Raw genomic sequence first — 20,799 nt, forward strand, 5'->3', positions numbered from 1 at the left:
CTGTATAATCCAATGACAAAGAAGGTGATTATTAGTCGTGATGTTACATTTGCCGAAGATGAGGAATGACAATGGAATGCAACAACTGAAATGGATTCGAAAAAACGATATATTTATGTTTTGAACGATGATGTGGAAGATCGAGTCACTCTTGAAGCACCTACAGTTCAACATGAAGCTGTAGTTCAACCTGAAGCTGTAATTCAACCAATCAGAAGCTATGAATGAAGAATTGATGGCGATTGAGAAAAACAATATCATGACTCAAATTGAGAAGATTGTTCCAAATCAGAATTAAGGGAGGATGTTGGTTATTAATTCAGATTTTATTATTATTAATTCAAATTTATTACCCTTAAACTATTTTACCGTTATATTGCATTAATGGTCAATTTACAGGCCTGTTAGTATTCCTAGTTTATAGCTTCCAGTAATTGTAATTATTATATATATGATTGAGTAAATCAAAATGAATAAGATCAGTTTTGCAATTTTGTGCAATTACGTTCAATCAGTTGCTATAACCTTTTGTCTTTTCTTATTTCCTTCCATTAGTTCCTACACTCTACACCACTTGTAACCGGCACACGGAGCATGTCATTTGCTTCTCTAGTCATCATCTAGCCATCTGTTAATGTAATTCGTGTGTAATACACAATCACATTCAAGCTCTCTCCCTCTCCCACCTCTTCTAGACATATAGCACACTCTTCCTATCTCGCCGTCTCCACCACCACCGTTAGAGATTTCAACTTCATGGAATTTGACGACACTCGCTCGTGGATGGTGCGGAACTCGGAGTTCGACAAGGAGTGCTATTAGAAGTAGAAAAACACAGATCCAATGAAGAAAAAGGCAGTGAAGAGGATGAAGAAGATGTAGGCAACACTCGAAGTGAACACAAGACGAATGAACACTTCCTAAGGCCACTTGCGACGAGGAAGCGTTTGTGACGTAATTAGTGCGAGGGAGATGAGGCATAAACGTGGACATTGGAATGTCCTCGTTCAATAGCAACAATCTAACGGTAAGAGAAAATATTTTTTTTTCAAGTATGAGGTTAGATAGCTTGATTAAAAATAATTAAAGTTTTGTTTTGCATATATTTTTTTTTATATATCTATGTAAATGTATAAGAATGTCTAAGCAAAGTTTTTCCTTTTTTGACTGGTGTCTGGATCCTCTGGTTTGTATGTATTCGATTAAACATAAGTGATTTATTTAAGTTGGTTAAACTGTATTTGTTTTAGAAGGAATTTAGTGGCAAACTTATGGAAAAAGAGGTTGTTCGTTTTGTGCGATTTTGTACATAGGTTGGATCACAGGTGATTCGTATTTATTTATTTTTTATTATTGATTAAAAAAACTAACTCATTTAAATGATTAACATAAAATATTTTTTTAGTACTTTAAATTCAATTTTTCATATTCTTCTTCTCTCAATGTCACTGTCACTGACTCCACCTATCCACACCTCTTGTAGCAACACCATCATACGGGGCACGACACCTACTTCTCCAGCCACCTCTCCACACCTCTCGCAGCAGCACCGTCACACGGGCCGTGACACCTGCTTCTCTAGCCACCTATTAATGCAATCTGCATGGAACACATGTCTGCTATACACAATCATCTTCACCTCCTCTCCCTCTCCTACCTCTTCCACACATATAGCGCACTCCCCCTGCCTCGTCGTCTCCGCCACCACAGCCAGAAACTTTGACGACACCGAATCCAACGACACTCGCTCACGAATGGTGTCAGACTCGGAGTTTGACGAGGAGGAGGAATGATTTTGGTAGTAGAGAAACATGAATCCTTTGAAGAAGAAAGCGGTGAAGAGGATGAGGAAGACGTAGGCAACTCTCGAAGTGAACATCGGACAAATGGACACTTCCAGAGGACTTCCTAAGGACACTTGTAGCAAGGAAGCGTGTATGGCGTGATTAAAGTGAGGGAGAGGAGGCATAAACATGGATATTGGAACTTCCTCGTTCAATAGTGACAATCTACGGTAAGAGAAATCCATTTTTTAACTATGAGGATTGTAATAAGGCTTGATTAAAAATAATTAAAGTTTTAATTTGCACATATTTTTCTTATATATATCTAAATGTATAAGAATATGTTATCAAAGTTTGTCCTTCTCTGACTGAGGTCTAGATCCCCTGATTTATATGTATTCGATTAAACATAACTGATTTATTTAGGTTGGTCAGACTGTAATTTTTCTAGTAGGAAATTAGCGGCAAACTTCTAGAAGGAGGGATTGTTCATTTTGTGCGATTTTGTACAAAGGTTGGATTACCCTTAAAGTGGTTCTTATCTATTTTTTATTTATTATTGATTAGAAAAACTATATCCTATAAATAATTAAAATAAAATATTTTTATACATTAAATTCAACTTTTCATATTTTCATTCTCCATCTCTCAATGTCACTGACTCCACCTCTCCACACTCTCGCAGTAGCACCGTCACACGGGGCACGTCACCTGTTTCTCCAACAACCTGTTAATGCAATCTGCGTGGAACACGTGTCTGCAATACACAATCATCTTCATGACCTCTCCCTTTCCAACCTCTTCCAGACAGATAGTGCACTCCCCCTGATTGTTGTCTCCGCTACCACCGCTAGAGACTTCAACGCCATCTGACAAGACTCACTCGCGGATGGCGCCGGGCTCGAAGTCTAACGAGGAGAAGTGCTTTTGGAAGTAGAGAAACACGAATCCGATGAAAAAGAAGGCGGTGAAGAGGATGACGAAGACGTAGGCAACGCTTTAAATGAACATCATACGAATGGACACTTCTATAGGACTTCCTAAGGAAACTTGCGACGAGGAAGCATTTGAGACGTGATTAGCGTGAGGGAGCGGAGCCATGAACGTGGACATTGGAACGTCCTCGTTTAATAACAAAAATCCATTTTTTTTAACAATGAGGATTGTTAGAAGACTTGATTAAAATTAATTAAAGTATTTATTTGCATTTATTTTTCCTATTTATCTATGTAAATGTATAAGAATATGTTATCAAAGATTGTCCTTCTCTGAGTGGTGTCTAGATCCCTTGGTTTGTATGTATTTGATTAAACATAAGTGATTTATTTAGGTTGGTCAGGCGGTATTTGTTCTAATAGGAAGTTGGCGGTAAACTTCTGGAAGTAGAGGTTGTTCGTTCTGTGCGATTTTGTACATAAGTTGGATCACCCTTAAATTGGTTCTTATTTATTTATTTTTTATTGTTGATTAAAAACAACTAACTCCTTTAAATGATTAAAATAAAATATTTTTTAAGACACTAAATTAAATTTTTCATATTCTCCTTCTCCTTTTCTTTATGTCACCAACTCCACCTCTCCACACATCTCGCAACAACACAGTCACATATGGCACTCCCCCTGCCTCGCCGTCTCCGCCACCACCGCTAGAGACTTGGATGCCATCGAATTCGACGACACTCGCTCGCGGATGGTGCGGGACTCAGAGTCCCATGAGGAGGAGTGCTTTTGAAAGTATAGAAACACGAATCCGATGAAAAAGAAGGCGGCGAAGAGGATAAGGAAGACGTAGGTAACAGTCGAAATGAACATCAGACGAATGAACACTTCCAGAAGACTTCCTAAGGATACTTGGGACGAGGAAGCGTTTGTGGCATGATTAGTGTGAGGGAGAGGAGGCATGGACGTGGACATCGGAACGTTCTTGTTTAATAGCAGTAATCTACGATAAGAGAAATCCAATTTTTTTAACTATGAAAATTGTTAGAAGGCTTGATTAAAAGAATTAAAGTTTTGACTTGCATCTATTTTTCCTATATATGTATGTAAATGTATAACAATATCTTTATCAAAGTTTTTCCTTCTCTGACTAGTGTCTAGATCCCTTGGTTTGTATCTATTCGATTAAACATAAGTGATTTAAGTAGGTTCGTAAGACTGTATTTGTTCTATTAGGAAATTAGTGGCAAAATTCTGAAAGGATGGGTTGTTCTTTTTGTGCAATTTTGTACATAGGTTGGATCACACTATAGTGGTTCTTATTTCTTTATTTTTTATTGTTGATTAAAAAAACTAACTACTTTAAATGATTAAAATAAAATATTTTTTTAATACATTAAATTCAATTTTTCATATTCTCCTTCCCCTTCTTTCAATGTCATCGACTCTACCTCTCCACACAACTCGTAGCAGCACCGTCATACGGGGCACATCACCTGCTTCTCTAGTCACCTGTCAATGCAATTCGCGAGGAACACGTGCCTGCAATACACAATGGTTTTCACTGCCTCTCCCTCTCCCACCTCTTCCAGACATATAACGCACTCCCCTTGCAGCGCTGTCTCCGCCACCACCATCAGAGACTTCGACGCCACGAAATTCGATGAAACACACTTGTGGATGGCACGAGACTCAGATTTCCACGAGGAGGAGTGCTTTTGGAAGTATAAAAACACAAATCCAATGAAGAAAAAGGCGACGAAGAGGATAAGGAAGATGTAGGCAACGCTCGAAATGAACATCGGACGAATGGACACTTCCAGAGGACTTCTTAAGGATACTTGCGGCGAGGAAGCGTTTGTGGCATGACTAGCGTGAGGGAGATGAGGCATGGACGTGGACATTAGAACGTTCTCGTTTAAGAGCAGTAATCTACGGTAAGAGAAATCCAATTTTTTTAACTATGGGGTTGTTAGAAGGCTTGATTAAAAGAATTAAAGTTTTGATTTGCATTTATTTTTTCTATATATGTATGTAAATGCATAACAATATATGTACGTAAATGCATAACAATATCTTTATGAAAATTTTTCCTTCTTCGAATGGTGTCTAGATCCCCTGGTTTGTATGTATTTGATTAAACATAAGTGATTTATTAAGGTAGGTTAGAGTGTATTTGTTCTAGTAGGAAGTTAGCGGTAAACTTCTGGACGTAAGGTTGTTCGTTCTGTGCGATTTTGTACATAGGTTGGATCACCCTAAAGTGGTTCTAATTTCTTTATTTTTTATTGTTAATTAAAAAAACTAACTACTTTAAATTATTAATATAAAATATATTTTTAATACATTAAATTCAATTTTTCATATTCTCCTTCACCTTCTTTCAATGTCATCGACTCCACCTCTTCATACAACTCGTAGCAACACTGTCACACGGGGCACGTCACCTGCTTCTCCAGCCACCTGTCAATGCAATCCGCGTGGAACACGTGCCTGCACTACACAATAGTCTTCACCGCCTCTCCCTCTCCCACCTCCTCCAAACATATAGCACACTCCCTTTGCCTCGCCGTCTCTGCAACCACCGCCAAAGACTTCGATGCCACGGAATCCAACGACACTCGTTTGCGGATGGCACATAACTCGAAGTTCGACGAGGAGGAATGCTTTTGGAAGTGGAGAAACACAAATCCGATCAAGAAGAAGGCGGTGAAGAGGATGAGGAATACTAGGAAGCACTCGAAGTGAACATCGAACGAATGGACACTTCCAGAAGACTTCTTAAGGACACTTACAACAAGGAAGCGTTTATGGCATGATTAGCGTGAGGGAGAGGAGGCATGGACGTGGACATTGGAACGTCCTCGTTTAAGAGCAATAATCTAAGGTAAGAGAAATCCAATTTTTTTTTAACTATGAGGGTTGTTAGAATGCTTGATTAAAACTAATTAGTTTTGATTTGCATATATTTTTCTTATATATGTATGTAAATGTAAAAGAATATATTATAAAAAAATTTCCTTCTCTGACTGGTGTCTAGATCCCCCGGTTTGTCTGTATTCGATTAAACATAAGTGATTTATTTAGGTTGGTCAAACTAATTTGTTTTAGTAGAAAGTTAGCAGTAAACTTCTGGACGTAAGGATTGTTCGTTCTGTGCGATTTTGTACATAGGTTGGATCATAAAGTGGTTCTTATTTCTTTATTTTTTTATTGTTGATTAAAAAAAACTAACTACTTTAAATTATTAAAATAAATTATTTTAATACATTTAATTCAATTTTTCATATTCTCCTTCCCCTTCTTTCAATGTCACCGATTCCACCTCTCCACACAACTCATAGCAGCACCATCACACGGAGCACGTCACCTGCTACTATAGTCACCTGTCAATTCAATCTGCGTGGAACACATGCCTGCAATACACAATAGTCTTCACCGCCTCTCCCTCTCCCACCTCCTCCAGACATATAGCGCACTCCCCTTGCCTTGTCGTTTCTGCCACCATGGCCAGAGACTTCGACTCCACGGAATCCGGCGACACTTGCACGCGGACGACACAGGTCTCGAAGTCTGACGAGGAGGAGTGCTTTTGGAAGTATAGAAACATGAATCCGATGAAGAAGAAGGCGGTGAAAATGATAAGGAAGACTAGGAAACACTCGAAGTGAACAACGGACGAATGGCAACTTCCAGAAGACTTCTTAAAGACACTTGCGGCGAGGAAGCGTTTGTGACATGATTAGCGCGAGGGAGATGAGGCATGAACGTAGACATTGGAACGTTCTCGTTTAAGAGCAGTAATCTACGGTAAGAGAAATCCAATTTTGTTAACTATGAGGGTTGTTAGAAGGCTTTATTAAAAGAATTAAAGTTTTGATTTGCATTTATTTTTTCTATATATGTATGTAAATGCATAACAATATCTTTATCAAAGTTTTTCCTTCTCCGACTGGTGTCTAGATCCCATGGTTTGTATGTATTTGGTTAAACATAAGTGATTTATTTAGGTTGGTTAGACTGTATTTGTTCTACTACGAAGTTAGCGGTAAACTTCAGAACGTAAGGTTGTTCGTTCTGTGCGATTTTGTACATAGGTTGGATCACCCTAAAGTGATTTGAATTTCATTATTTTTTATTGTTAATTAAAAAAACTAACTACTTTAAATTATTAATATAAAATATATTTTTAATACATTAAATTCAAGTTTTCATATTCTCCTTCCCCTTCTTTCAATGTCACCGATTCCACCTCTTCAAACAACTTGTAGCAACACCGTCACACGTGGCACGTCACCTGCTTCTCTAGCCACCTGTCAATGCAATCCGCGTGGAACATGTGCCTGCACTACACAATAGTCTTCACCGCCTATTCCTCTCCCACCTCCTCCAAACATATAGCGCACTCCCCTTGCCTCGCCGTCTCTGTAACCACCGCCAGAGACTTCCACGCCACGGAATCCAACGACACTCGTTTGCGGATGGCACGTTACTCGAAGTTCGACGAGGAGGAATGCTTTTGGAAGTGGAGAAACAAGAATCCGATGAAGAAGAAGACGATGAAGAGGATGAGGAAGACTAGGAAACACTCGAAGTGAACATCAGACGAATGGACACTTCCAGAAGACTTCTTAAGGACATTTACAACAAGGAAGCGTTTATGGCATTATTAGCGTGAGGGAGAGGAGGCATGGACGTGGAAATTGGAACGTCCTCGTTTAAGAGCAATAATCTATGGTAAGAGAAATCCAAATTTTTTTAACTACGAGGGTTGTTAGAATGCTTGATTAAAACTAATTAGTTTTGATTTGCATATATTTTTCTTATATATGTATGTAAATGTAAAAGAATATATTATAAAAAAATTTCCTTCTTTGACTGGTGTCTAGTTCCCCTGGTTTGTATGTATTCGATTAAACATAAGTGATTTATTTAGGTTGGTCAGACTGAATTTGTTCTAGTAGAAAGTTAGCGGTAAACTTCTGGATGTAAGGATTGTTCGTTCTGTGCGATTTTGTACATAGGTTGGATCATAAAGTGGTTCTTATTTCTTTATTTTTATTGTTGATTAGAAAAACTAACTACTTTAAATGATTAAAATAAATTTTTTAATACATTTAATTCAATTTTTCATATTCTCCTTCTCCTTTCTTGAATGTCACCGTTTCCACCTCTCCACACAACTCATAGCATCACCGTCACACGAAGCATGTCACCTGCTACTATAGTCACCTGTCAATTCAATCCGCGTGGAACACGTGCCTGCAATACATAATAGTCTTCACCGCCTCTCCCTCTCCCACCTCTTCCAGACATATAGCGCATTCCCCTTGCCTTGTCGTTTCCGCCACCATTGCCAAAGACTTCGACTCCACGGAATTTGGCGACACTCGCACGCGGATGGCACAGGTCTTGAAGTCTGACGAGGAGGAGTGCTTTTGGAAGTAGAGAAACACGAATCCGATGAAGAAGAAGGCGATGAAGAGGATAAGGAAGACTGGGAAACACTTAAAGTGAACAACGGACGAATGGCAACTTCCAGAAGACTTCTTAAAGACACTTGCGGCGAGGAAGCGTTTGTGGCATGATTAGCGTGAGGGAGATGAGGCATGGACGTGGACATTGGATTGTTCTCGTTTAAGAGCAGTAATCTACGGTAAGAGAAATCCAATTTTTTTAACTATGAGAATTGTTAGAAGGCTTGATTAAAAGAATTAAAATTTTGATTTGCATTTATTTTTTCTATATATGTATGTAAATGCATAACAATATCTTTATCAAAGTTTTTCCTTCTCCGACTGGTGCCTAGATCCCCTGGTTTGTATGTATTTGGTTAAACATAAGTGATTTATTTAGGTTGGTTAGACTGTATTTGTTTCAATAGGAAGTTAGCAGTAAACTTTTGGACGGAAGGTTGTTCGTTCTGTGCTATTTTGTACATAGGTTGGATCACCCTAAAGTAGTTCTAATTTCTTTATTTTTTATTGTTAATTAAAAAACTAACTACTTTGAATGATTAATATAAAATATATTTTTAATACATTAAATTCAAGTTTTCATATTCTCCTTCCCCTTCTTTCAATGTCACTTATTCCACCTCTACACACAACTTATAGCAGCACACGGGGCACGTCACCTACTTCTCCAATCACTTGTCAGCCTGCAATACAAAATAGTCTTCATCGCACTCCCCTTGCCTCGCTATCTCTACAATCACTGCTAGAGACTTCGACGCTACGGAATCCAACTTCGACGCTACGGAATCCAACGACACTCGTTTGCAGATGGCACAAGACTCAAGATTCGACGAGGATGAGTGTTTTTAGAAGTAGAGAAACACGTATCTGATGAAGAAGAAGATGAAGACTAGGAAACACTCGAAGTGAAAATCGGACAAATGGACACTTTCAGAAGACTTCTTAAGACACTTACAACGAGAAGACTTCTTAAGACACTTACAACGAGAAAGTGTTTGTGGCATGATTAGGGAAGGCGTGACGTGGACATTGGAACGTACTTAAACGTCCTCGTTTAAGAGGAATAATCTATGGTAAGAGAAATTCATTTTTTTTATTTTTAAGTATGAAGGTTGATAGAAAACTTAATTAAAAATAATTAATTTTTATTTGTATGTATTATTTCTATATATGTAAATGTATAAAAATATATTATAAAAATTTATCCTTCTCTTAGACATAAAGTGTTTTATTTAGGTATTTGTTATAATAAAAAGTTAAGCGGTAAACTTCTCAAAGTAGGTTCGTTTATTAATTAAAAAAAAAGCTAAAGTTCCCACCCTTGTCCTCATAAACAACATGGGACAAAACATATGTACTTACAATTTCTTTCGTTGTCTTTCTTAAATATCAAGTTATTTAAAAGGTGTTACAATACAATAATATCCTCCACGGAGTTAAACTTGTGAAATATGAAATTGGAAAGCTACTAATTTCGTTACAGATAAACAAGTTCACAAATAACAGTCAGTGATCTACATTTCTTACCCTACGAGAAGCAAGCAACCATTCCATTTTTTGTTGCATCTCTAGTTAACAACACAATACTGCATACCTAGTCACTTAAGCTGATAAAAAAAGAAAAACCTAATTTAGTCATCTTATAACTAAATCAACTACATATTTATATATTAAACATAGAAACATTTTCTAGACTAGAGAATTTGATGATCATTCATCAGGCATCATAGGAGGTGAAGTTATTCACAGCTTTGACACCTTCAGCAATGGCATGCTTCCCAAGCTCTCCTGGCAAAACCAGCTTCACTGCTCCTTGAATCTCCCTTGAAGACAATGTCATGTGTCCAGTGTAGTCCTTCAGCTTAGAAGCCTCACCAGCCAGCCTCTCAAACATGTCATTCATCAAGTTGTTCAGAATAGTCATGCATTTGGAAGAGATTCCCATTTCAGGGTGCACCTGCTTCAACACCCTATACACATACCTCTGATACCCTTCTGCACTTCTCCTCCCCTTCTTTTTCCCCAACTTTTTCTCTTTACCATTAGACCCTTTTGGGAACCTGCCCTTCTTCTCCTCCTTAACTTCCTCATTCTCTCCCTTCTTCTTTTTCTCTTCATTTTGAACTCCATCATCTTGAACACTGTTCTCTTGCTCACCCTTGTTTTCATTAGTCATGGCAGAGGTAGAGGAATCCTTTTGGGCTTGAGGATTCCCTTCTTGAATGGGAATGACCATCACATGCTTTTCTTCACCTACTGCTTCTTCTGTTTGAATATTGTCTTTGTTTCCCCGGGTTTGTCTTTTCCTGCTGCTGCTGCTTACAACAGATACTTGCACACTTGATTCCACAACTTTCTTGGTGGATCTCACCACCAACTTCTGAGCACGTTTTGGAGCCATTAACTATTTCTTCCTTTACTCCTGAACCTTTTTTAGAATCGAGAAGAGTAAGTTACTTATGGATGAGTATACTAATAGAAGAATTAGCCAAACCTGAAGGGGGGTTCAAGAGCTTGACGTGTGTACACCAAGTGTCATATGCGTAGGAACCAAGTAAATACGTGGGTTTAAAAGTGAATGGCTAGTTCAGAAGAGTTCAGAGGATGTGTCCCACTCTGATTTTCTGTCCCTTCAAATTTATAGTACTATAATATCAACAAAAATATATAAAGTAACACACATGAACAGTGTAATAATTATCTATCAAGCTTTTAAACCAGAAGGCTTTCTTGAATAATAATATATTTATCAATATCTGCAATTTGTGTTTCATACCCTAGACTATAAATTAGTTATACACTAACATCTAAAAAGAATTAGAGCATCACCACAAATACCCAAATGAGAACTCAAACATGTCAATGACAAAAAGTTATATAATTTATTTTTTATATATATATTATTGGCAACGCAAATGGCAAAAGTAAATAGGGTGTTTAAAACTATAAAAATGTTCAAAATCAAATGGAGTCAGATTGAGATGGTTTGAAACTGAGTACCCGTTATCACCAACTCCTCATTCTTTCTTGAAAAGTTATGTTGATAACTTTATGTTAATAATATAATAAAATATATTAATAACTTAATTTAAAAATATAAAAAATTAGGTTAGATTTTTTCATATGCATTTTGCTTTTTTATTATTTCAGTCGTTGGGTAGATCAAGCTGATCCTCTGTTTTGTGCCCAATTTCCACATCAAACTTATCGGCAAATTTTCTCACCACCCTACTTTCTCCTTCATATTTTTCTTTAATTTCAATCATATCATTATGAGTATTATTGTTGGGATTTTCTGTTATTTTTTTACATCAGATTGTGAAATCTATAACAAATTACATAATCGAAAAGTTATTATTGAATTTAAAAATATATTTTGGATTATGTATTGAGAAGTAAATAAAATTTAGATTGTAAAATCTAGAAAGTATTTTTAGATCCAAAAATATTTTTTTAATTTTTCAATTTAAGAAGTGTAAATAGAAAAAGTAATATTTTTCAGATTGTAGAATCTATAAGTTATTTTTAGAAACACCTTTCCATTTTACGAGAGGTTTAAATAGAAAAAATAATGGATTATAAAATTTAAAATATATTTTTTAAAAACAAAATAATTTTTCTACCAAACCTATGGGGTGTCCGAAGAAGTTATGAAGGTGCAGGAAGAAACAACCAACTTATCGGGCTGTGAAAAGAAAAAAGATTTTGGAAATGAGTAACCCATAATAGCAGGCCAGTTAAAAATGGCAGAAGGGTAGAGTTGAGATATTGCTTTTACCACCTAAATACTTTCTTCTTATATTTTTTTTTTAAATATTGAAAATGTTTAAATTATCTATAAGTTATAAATATTATAAGTTACATAAAATTTATTTTAAACTCTGCAATTCAAAACTTAAAATATATTTTAAATTATTCGAAATACATTTTAATTATGTAATCCAAAAATACATTCTATTAGATTACGTAATTTAAAAATTTAAAAATATATTATAAATTATGAAATTTATAATAAATTTTCAGATTAGTCAGACAATATATCCTAGATATAATATATAAATCAAAAAATGTATTTAATCTAAAATATATTTTCAAATTACATAATAATATTTTAAACATTATCAACATCCTCTGAAGGTGCATGAAAGAAAATATGGGGTGAAAAGAGCATTTGGCGCAGTGTTGAATTATAAAGGTCCATTATGAAGGAAACACATGTATGGTTATAAATTAATGAGGTACAATTTTTCTTCTCGTGGTGCATTTCTTAATTCTTATTTCAAGTTGTAAAGTTTTCTTTGTTGTTGTAAGTAACATGGAGCAAAAAGCCAAACATTCGAAATTCATCTTTTCAATAAATTACTAGAAAATTATTAAATAAAAAACAATTTTAAAGATTAAAAATAATTAGTTGTTATATTGATTAAATTAGATAATATTTTAGAAAAAAAAAATTAAATTAATTTTTATTATTAATAAGTAGTTTTTAAATTGATATCTAATTAGCTACTAAAGTTTTAACTACTAATTATTTAGATTTTAAATTTAGTAGTAGAAACCTTGGTAACTAATTAGATACCAATTTAAAAACTATTTATTAATAATAGAAATTAATTTAAAAATTAATAATTTTTTTAGTTTCTAAAATATTCTTTAATTTAGTTAAAGAATTTGCATATGGTATGTAAGTGAAATCTGGACATGAGACATTGCCATGGAACATACAATTGAGATGAGACTCCAAAATATGGCTATGGTTGAGTTAACTTTTTGAATACTCCATCATGATGTTATCTATTGAAAAGAAAATGTAGAGAAGTGCTAAAACTCCAATAAAGTTGGAGATGATTATAAACAACTCAGGAGGATAATGATTAGGGACAGTTATGGATTGAATTTTTAAAATGAACTCTATATCTAATCTAAATCCAATAAAATATATTGGATCTAAAATATAGAGTGAATTTGACGTGGGATCAACCCAACTCAGCCTCTATCAACATGATTCGACCTGCCTCAAATCAACTCAGTTCGACCTGACCCAGCTAGATTCAAGAAATAGGTGAGATCACTTAAATTCTTGATCCTAAATTTTTAATCTAGCAAAGTGGTTATGTGATTGATTTACTTAGAATGATTCTCAATGAGCACGGTTTCGTCCACATAAAAGAGAAGAGTAGTAATAGAGGTACCAACATGTTTCAAAAAAAAAAAGAGTGAACAATGGTAGAGAGAATATCATTATGTTAAAGTAAGAAATGTGACAACATGACATACCATTGGCGTTCAACTTCTCATAGCTCATAAAGAGATCTATGAAGCTTGCAAATACTGTTGTTCTTAAACAAAAGAGAACAAAAGGGAGAGAATAGAGAAAAGAAAACACAATGTAGAATAAAAACATTTAGAATATTCATATAATACATACACGGAAAAACCTCTATATAAAATAGGAAACAAGTCAAAAAAAACATAAAAAGAGCCAAAAGGACTTATAAAACTCAGAACAAAGAAAACAAATTGGTCGAAATACCAAAAAGTAAAGATACATATAATAAACAACAAAATAACCTAAAAACTTACAACATGTGAATCAAACAGTTTATCATTAATAAGAAGGAAAAATAATATATGTAGAAGAAAAAAATAAAGAATATTCTACTTGACTTCAACTCAGGATAAATAATGTAAAGAATTACTAGTTAACTTCTTAAAAAAAATTAGGATTGTAACTCTTTCAATCAAGTGATAAAAAATGTATCACACAAGTTGAATATATATATATATATATATATATATATATATATATATATATAAAGAATTCGCCTAATTCAAATTAAATTTAAGAGAAAAATTCAAATTGAGGAATTTAGAAAGCTCCACTCTTTTGCCTAATTAACAAGGGGTGTTCCCTCATGCATACTAAATGCTGCAAGGCACCATGTTTTTATGCTTTTATTGATACCTCTCTATGATTGAGAATTCCTTTACTTCACCGACTTTGATTGATTAATCAATTGAAATCTACTTTCAAACTTAAACTACAATTAATTTAAAAAATAATAATAATTAAATCTTAAAGTCTATGAGTACGTGAAATGTTAAAGAAAAAAATAAACAAATAATTAATTTATTTTTAGAATAAAATTCTTATTTTTATCATATTTCTTGTAATTTTCCTAACCTTATCCTTTTTTGCTTCTTGATGGATGTACTTACCAATTATTCATACTTCATATCTAGTTTTGAGTTTATAATTATTGATTTTATTTTTTTAAATTACTTGCATTTTAAAGGTTTTGTGGGCTTTTTTATGCTGTTTTATTAAGTTTGAACGTGCTATGTATATCTATGCGATAAGATGATGATGACCTTTGTTATATTGATTATAAAGTTTTTTTTTAAAATTTTTATTTTTTTAGTTAAAGATAAAGGTGGAAAGTAACCATTTTCACAAAATTATCTATTATAACTAAATAATGAGTTAGGAATGAAAATATATTTAATAAATATTTATTTAATCTCCTAAATAAATTGTTTATCTACCGTAACAACATTAGTTGTATTAATAGAAATCAAAAGGAATGATAATATTTAATAAATATTTATTTAATCTCCTAAATAAATTGTTTATCTAGTAACAACATTAGTTGTATCAATACAAATAATTTTTTTTTTAAATCCTAAATAAATGGTTTATTTATCTACCGTAACAACATTATAATCAAAGATATCGATTTTTCTGTAACGTCTTCCAAATATAACATTTTTTTTAATAATATCGTAATTTTATTTCGAGTAATGTAAAATCTATCCATATACATTTCCAAAATTGTATAAACAACATTATTTTGTTTTGAAGTAACATGGTAAATTTATTTCAACCAATGGAAAATTTATTTACATAGACATTTTTGAAATTGTATGTTTGATAATATTGACTCTTATCGACACTTAAAATTTAAATTGAATCGGATTTCAGTTCAATAATAATCTATCATATATTTTATAGTTGACTCTCGTCAACGTGAACAAGTTACACTAAATCAAATTTTAGTTCAAAATTATCCATTATATATATTTATATAAATATAATTTTAATGTATAAATTTTCTAAAACAAAAAGTAACAAACATGTTCATCTTTTAAAACATGGGTGTGATGATAAAGGTTTAATTCTCCACTAAGTTGCCTATATATTTTCCTATATATTATATAAGGAGAAACCATAAACCGGTGAGAAATTATTCAAATTTGTAGATAAAGGCTTAAATAATGGAATGTGTAGTCATTAAATACTTATATAATTGATATCTCACTTAACACCTATTAATTAAATAGGTAACATAATATAAAAACAAGTCAAGTTATTAATAGTATAAGTATTTCTTTTTATGTTACAATTCAAGCATTGTCGGTCATAAGGAATAAAATTGTTTGTTTTTGAGATAATGATTTTATAAACAATATTTAAAATGTCAGTAAGTAATTAAATTTTACACAATTTATGAAATTAAAGTGATTCAAATATTAGTAATCCTAACCAAAAGAAAACAGAAAATATCACATTTATTTTAATTCAGATAATTGGTTTCACACTACAAAACAATTATTAAATAAAAACTAATTTTAGAAATTACAAATAATTAATTACTATATTAACTAAATAAAATATTATTTTAGATACTAAAAATATTATTGATATCTAAAGTAGTTTTTATTATTAATAAAATTTATAAAATGTAGTTTCTAAATTGATATCTAATTAATTACTAAGGTTTTAGTTATCAACTCTAGAATCTAGATTAATTGGTAATTAAAATTATGATAGATAATTAGATACCAATTTAGAAACTAGTTTATAAGTTTTATTAATATTAAAAATTACTTTAATTTTTTTTAATATTTAATTTAGTTAATATAGTAATTAATTATTTTTTATTTTTAAAATTGGTTTCTAATAATTTGGGAAAGTGGGAAAAAAAAAACACTATATAGTTTTGTATAGGTTCCTAAACAGTTGCAACCTTTGGTGTTGCTTTTTTTTTTTTTTTTTTTAGTTCCCTTAGTCCATGAAATTGAGCAGTTACATTCCATATTCTTGCATGTCTTACACTAATCATTAACAAACTAAAAATATTGGAAGAAGATAAGAGAAGAAAAAAGAAAGCAATGTTTTTGTTGAATGAAACCATTCATGTGTAGAAGGGACATTCACACCTAGTATGTTCCATACATTTATTTAAACCTATGCAAAGCAAAGCATTATTGCAGCCAAAGCCAGCCTATCTTGAAAAGTAACACCATGATTGCTCTCTCCTTTTAGTACTTAAAAAATTAATGCTTCCCATTAAGACAGCTTTGGTTTAAGGACACTCAAACCCACATGGGGGCTGTGGGGAATGAGCTGGATAGAGAGCACAAATCCAGCTTCAAATTAGTTAATCATGGCATCATAAGAATAAAAATAAATATGTCAAAACTAAAACCTGTTATATATTATTCTTAATTCTACTATAACTTCAATTATGGACCTAAAGGTGCCCTATGAGGTACCCCTTTTCTTCTCCTTGAATTTGAACAAACATGTTCTAGTGATGCCCTTAGATTTGAATTAGAAGACGTGCTTTGGTACACTTGTTTGTGCTTTCCTTCACGCAATTCTTCCTTTGATGCCAACCTTCTTCCCATTCCTTCATGCATTCTCCCTATTTCTTCCTCTTTCTTTGTGCTCAAGACAAAGCTACCACCATTCCCATTATTCTTTGTTCCTACAAGCTATCATACAACAAATAAATAACAGGTTTCTTAATATGAAAACCACTTCTTATACATTTCATAATTTGAAGCATATATATATAGAATGACGTGGTTCGATATGTTTTAGCAAATTAAACAAATGAAAAGGAAGAAAAATTAAGATATATATTACCAAGAATAAGGGAAAAAGTTAATGAGAGATCACCAACCTTGCATCCCAAAGAACAGAAACGAAAAGGATCCAGGAGATTCCTTCTGCAAATTTCACAGAAATGGGAGTTGGTTTTTCCACTACCAACCACATTATTGGTTTTTGGTTGATTCTGAGGCCTCTCATTCAGGAAAAGAACTCTAGCACTGTTGATCACATAAGTCTGAACTCCACTGACATCCAAAGCCTTCTGAATCTCTGATACCCTCACAACATTATGATACGACGACCTCCTTATCTGCATTACACTTACAAATAAAAATATTCAATCCTTCTCATTCTGTCAATTCCATCACTACATATATGACATTAAAATAATTCTTATAATCAATCAAACAAAATGCATGAGAAACATTTTTTCTACACATGATATTCTCTTTCAGAGATAATTTTGTTGCAGATAGTCTATAAACAGTTTTTAAACAGAAATTCAAACTGTAGTCTCCAAAACATGGTGAGGAGTAGTCCCTTCTGCAAGACTCAACCATGATGTTATGTTTGAGAAACTATACTATAATGAAGAACAGAAAGTAAAATACAGTACCCACTTGAATTACTTGATGATCCTTGTGCCAAGATTGTTTGCAATAAAAACAAAAGGAGTGGTCCTTGCAATCAAGACAATACATGTTGCATTCGTTTCTGGGTGTGTTGATGTGAGTTTTGCACATGGTGAAGAATGTGGTGGACAATAGTTGTTCCAGCCATGGTGGAGGCACCAACATCAATTCCTGGAGAAAGATAAACACAAACACTATTAAGATTAAGGATGTGAACAAAAAACACACATATATATGTATATGTATATGTATGCTTAAACGTTACCATTGTGAAGGTTGAGTGTTATAATGTGTCAGTAAGTAGGGTTGGAGATTATCGTAGCAGGAAGTGAGGAACACAGAGAGAGGAGAAAAGGAAGTTGAAAGGGTAACATAAGATTTGTCAACAAAACAATGAATGAAGTAAATGACAAAGCAAGTGTGTTGTATTATATAAGGTGACAGGAACGGTTGAAATGAAAGGATGGTAGGTCAAGTGGGTTTTAGAGCGTTGGATTGTGAGAGATGGTCATTGGAAGGGTTGGTTACAATACTGCTACCACCATTCATTTATTTTTTTTGAATTTAACTTTTCTTAAATATGAGTATATTTTGAAATTTGTAAAATATTTAACATTTATACACATCATATCTATGGTAAATGTTGGGCGCACAAAATTATGAGGAATTTTTTTAAGGAACAAAAATGCATTTTTTATAATTTTTTATTATGCTTTATCGTAATTCTTAATCAAGAATTTATTTTTAATTATAAAACACTCTATATTTGTTAGAAGTTTGTTTTCTTCCAATAAATATATATAGACATGATTCTATTTGAAGATAGTATATTTTATATTTTGTGATGGTCAGTTAATATGATCTCTTATTAATTGGGAATGTAACTTATCATATAGGATCTATTAATTATTAATATATAAATTTAATAAAATTACCTAAAATCTTAATAAAAAAATAAATGAATATCTACTAGAAAATCATTGGGAATGTCCTGCAAGTTTAAGAAAACCATTTGATTCAAGTTTAAGAAATTATTCTGTTTCTTATTGGGCTCCTTCACCTTACCCCTAGAAACCCACGAAAGTTTCATCCTCAGCTTCCCCTCTATAAATTCTTCAAGCTCGACCTTGACAGTGTTGTAAAATGGGCTATGCTTGTTTTACAAAATGGTTGAGAGAACCTAGTCAGATAAGTTTTTTGATCAAATCTTGTACCTTGAAGTACTCTTCCGTAGTGTGCCACATGTTCTAATGATAACTACACCTCTTGGCCGGCTAGTGGATGGATAATTGGTTGCTAGAGGTGGAAACCACACCAACTCGTGGTTGCACGCTTCGTTCAAGATTTTGTTCCGACTTGCGTTCAATGAAGTGTAGCTCTTAAACCTTTCGATTCGTTTTTTCTTGAAATGTTGTGCCGAGGTGGAAGGAGTTGAGGTCTTCATCATCTTTCTTCTTGCGTCAACATTCTACTCAATGTTGATGTACTGATATGCTCGGTGATGAAGCTCGTCCATGTCGATAGAGAGATTTGCATAAAGAATGTCTAAGAATTTCCCTAAGCAAAGCCTCACTAAGAGGGCATGCATAGCCACTGTCGAATGGAGGTCAAGAATGTTCAGAGATGCCTTAGAGAAATGAGCCATATATTGTTGTAAGATTTTGTTTTCTCCTTGAACAAGGTTATAGTGAGATATCGATCTTGTAACGATGGGTTTTGCAATTAGCAAACCGAGCCAGGAATCTTTCACAAAAGTATCGAAGGAGTTTACTGAGTTCCTGGACAAATAGTTGTACCACTCTAGGGTGGCCCCCAACAATATTGTCAGAAAAAGTTTGCAGTGCACAACTATATCGCCTGAGAACAAATGGGTTTGTGTTAAATAGGCCTTGACGTGGGTCTCTGGATCCGACGTCCCGTTGTTTTTCTCCAAGCGTGGTCATTTCCATTTCTGGGATAGCCAGGTCCTCATGACGTTGGGCGTGAAAAAATGAAAGCCCCCCAAGTTAGCCTTCATAGTCTCGTTGAGTCGAGGGGTTGAAATTGCTTTAAAGGTTTGTTGATAACCTTGAGTTTCCCTCCATGATGGCCTTGGGATTGAAATGTAAGTCTTGGAATGATGAGGCAAGGATCGTGCAATGGATGTCCTTCCCAAGTAAGAGGCTCGAAGGAAGAGATATGTTGAGATTTGACCCAAGTGGTCTGGTGGTCATTGTTCATGTGGCTAGTTACTCTAGTATTACCTAAATCTATGCTTGGTGTTGTTCTTTCTCTTCTCGATGTTGTTCTTTTAGGAACTCTATGTCTCTGTTGAGCTTGTCCTGCATCAGGCTGAGTGCTTTCCTCATTACTTTCTACATGTTCTCCTCATTTATGCGGAGGAGAACCTCAAGTTAAGCTATCAAAGTGTTGTCTAATGGAGGATGCATCTTGAGTTTGTGAAATGAGTTAGACTATTTTTCTAGCCTCTTAGGATTTGTGGATCAGGGAAAATTTTTATCCAAGCCCCACAATGGGAGCCGAATTTTCTTACGGAAAATGGATTAGAGAGTTTTGAGGTGGAAAAGGGAAAACTTATTTGTGGACCGAGCTTTGTAGTGTTGACAAGTAACAATGAGAGAATGGATGTAAAAGACTCCCTGATATTCAAGTCGGTAAGAATATAAGATATTTGTGAATACAAGAGAGTATGAAGAGTTGAGTTGAATAATTCTTCAAAGTTATCATCTATTTATAGGTCTGCTTAAATTCAGACTGTTAAGAAGACAATAAACAATTATTATGAGATATAAATGAATTGTATACTAGTAACCTAGAATAACTAGTAATCTATAACAATTAATAACCTATAATTGAGTTATGCTTTGATTTATGTGTCTTAAATATTATATTAAATAAGCAGTTATTTGTTTGAATGTATTTGGATGTAACTGAGGGTATGTACACTTTACTTCTTGCAATGCTTGATTTTGACATTATCATTTTCATTAAGGGCATCGATCTTGCAACATAGGTTACCAAATTGTTGACTAAGATCAGTTGTGCCCCCAACTTGGCTAGTTGACTTTT

General features: G+C 33.7%; 3 protein-coding genes across 3 annotated transcripts; all 3 read right to left on the reverse strand.

Moving 5' to 3' along the window:
- Positions 1-4,230: 4,230 nt before the first annotated feature.
- Positions 4,231-4,626, reverse strand: LOC137833477 (RING-H2 finger protein ATL57-like). Its single transcript, XM_068641825.1, has one exon. The coding sequence runs from the start codon at positions 4,624-4,626 to the stop codon at positions 4,231-4,233; it is 396 nt and encodes a 131-aa protein (XP_068497926.1).
- A 5,025-nt stretch (positions 4,627-9,651) lies between these two features.
- On the reverse strand, positions 9,652-10,656 carry LOC137822607 (histone H2B.4-like). Its single transcript, XM_068627519.1, has one exon. The coding sequence runs from the start codon at positions 10,598-10,600 to the stop codon at positions 9,917-9,919; it is 684 nt and encodes a 227-aa protein (XP_068483620.1). The 5' UTR covers positions 10,601-10,656; the 3' UTR covers positions 9,652-9,916.
- Positions 10,657-16,350: 5,694 nt separating this feature from the next.
- On the reverse strand, positions 16,351-18,134 carry LOC137822207 (protein RGF1 INDUCIBLE TRANSCRIPTION FACTOR 1-like). The gene is made up of 4 exons (XM_068627109.1): positions 17,996-18,134; positions 17,719-17,901; positions 17,169-17,408; positions 16,351-16,977 (listed from the first exon to the last, which is right to left on the reverse strand). Exons 1-4 carry the CDS (start codon positions 17,996-17,998, stop codon positions 16,726-16,728), a joined length of 678 nt encoding a protein of 225 aa, XP_068483210.1. The 5' UTR covers positions 17,999-18,134; the 3' UTR covers positions 16,351-16,725.
- Between the last annotated feature and the right edge of the window lie 2,665 nt (positions 18,135-20,799).

The sequence above is a fragment of the Phaseolus vulgaris genome, chromosome 11 (assembly GCF_000499845.2).
Source record: "Phaseolus vulgaris cultivar G19833 chromosome 11, P. vulgaris v2.0, whole genome shotgun sequence".
Taxonomy (NCBI): domain Eukaryota; kingdom Viridiplantae; phylum Streptophyta; class Magnoliopsida; order Fabales; family Fabaceae; genus Phaseolus; species Phaseolus vulgaris.

What these genes read in the sequence shown, in the direction of transcription:
- LOC137833477 (XM_068641825.1), bottom strand. Translation starts at nt 4,626, where the DNA reads ATGTCCACGTCCATGCCTCATCTCCCTCACGCTAGTCATGCCACAAAC.
- LOC137822607 (XM_068627519.1), bottom strand. Translation starts at nt 10,600, where the DNA reads ATGGCTCCAAAACGTGCTCAGAAGTTGGTGGTGAGATCCACCAAGAAA.
- LOC137822207 (XM_068627109.1), bottom strand. An exon ending in AGGATCATCAAGTAATTCAA is followed by an intron (nt 17,409 to 17,718) that starts GTGGGTACTGTA and finishes AGTGTAATGCAG; the next exon opens with ATAAGGAGGTCGTCGTATCA. An exon ending in TCTGTTCTTTGGGATGCAAG is followed by an intron (nt 16,978 to 17,168) that starts GTTGGTGATCTC and finishes GTTGTATGATAG; the next exon opens with CTTGTAGGAACAAAGAATAA.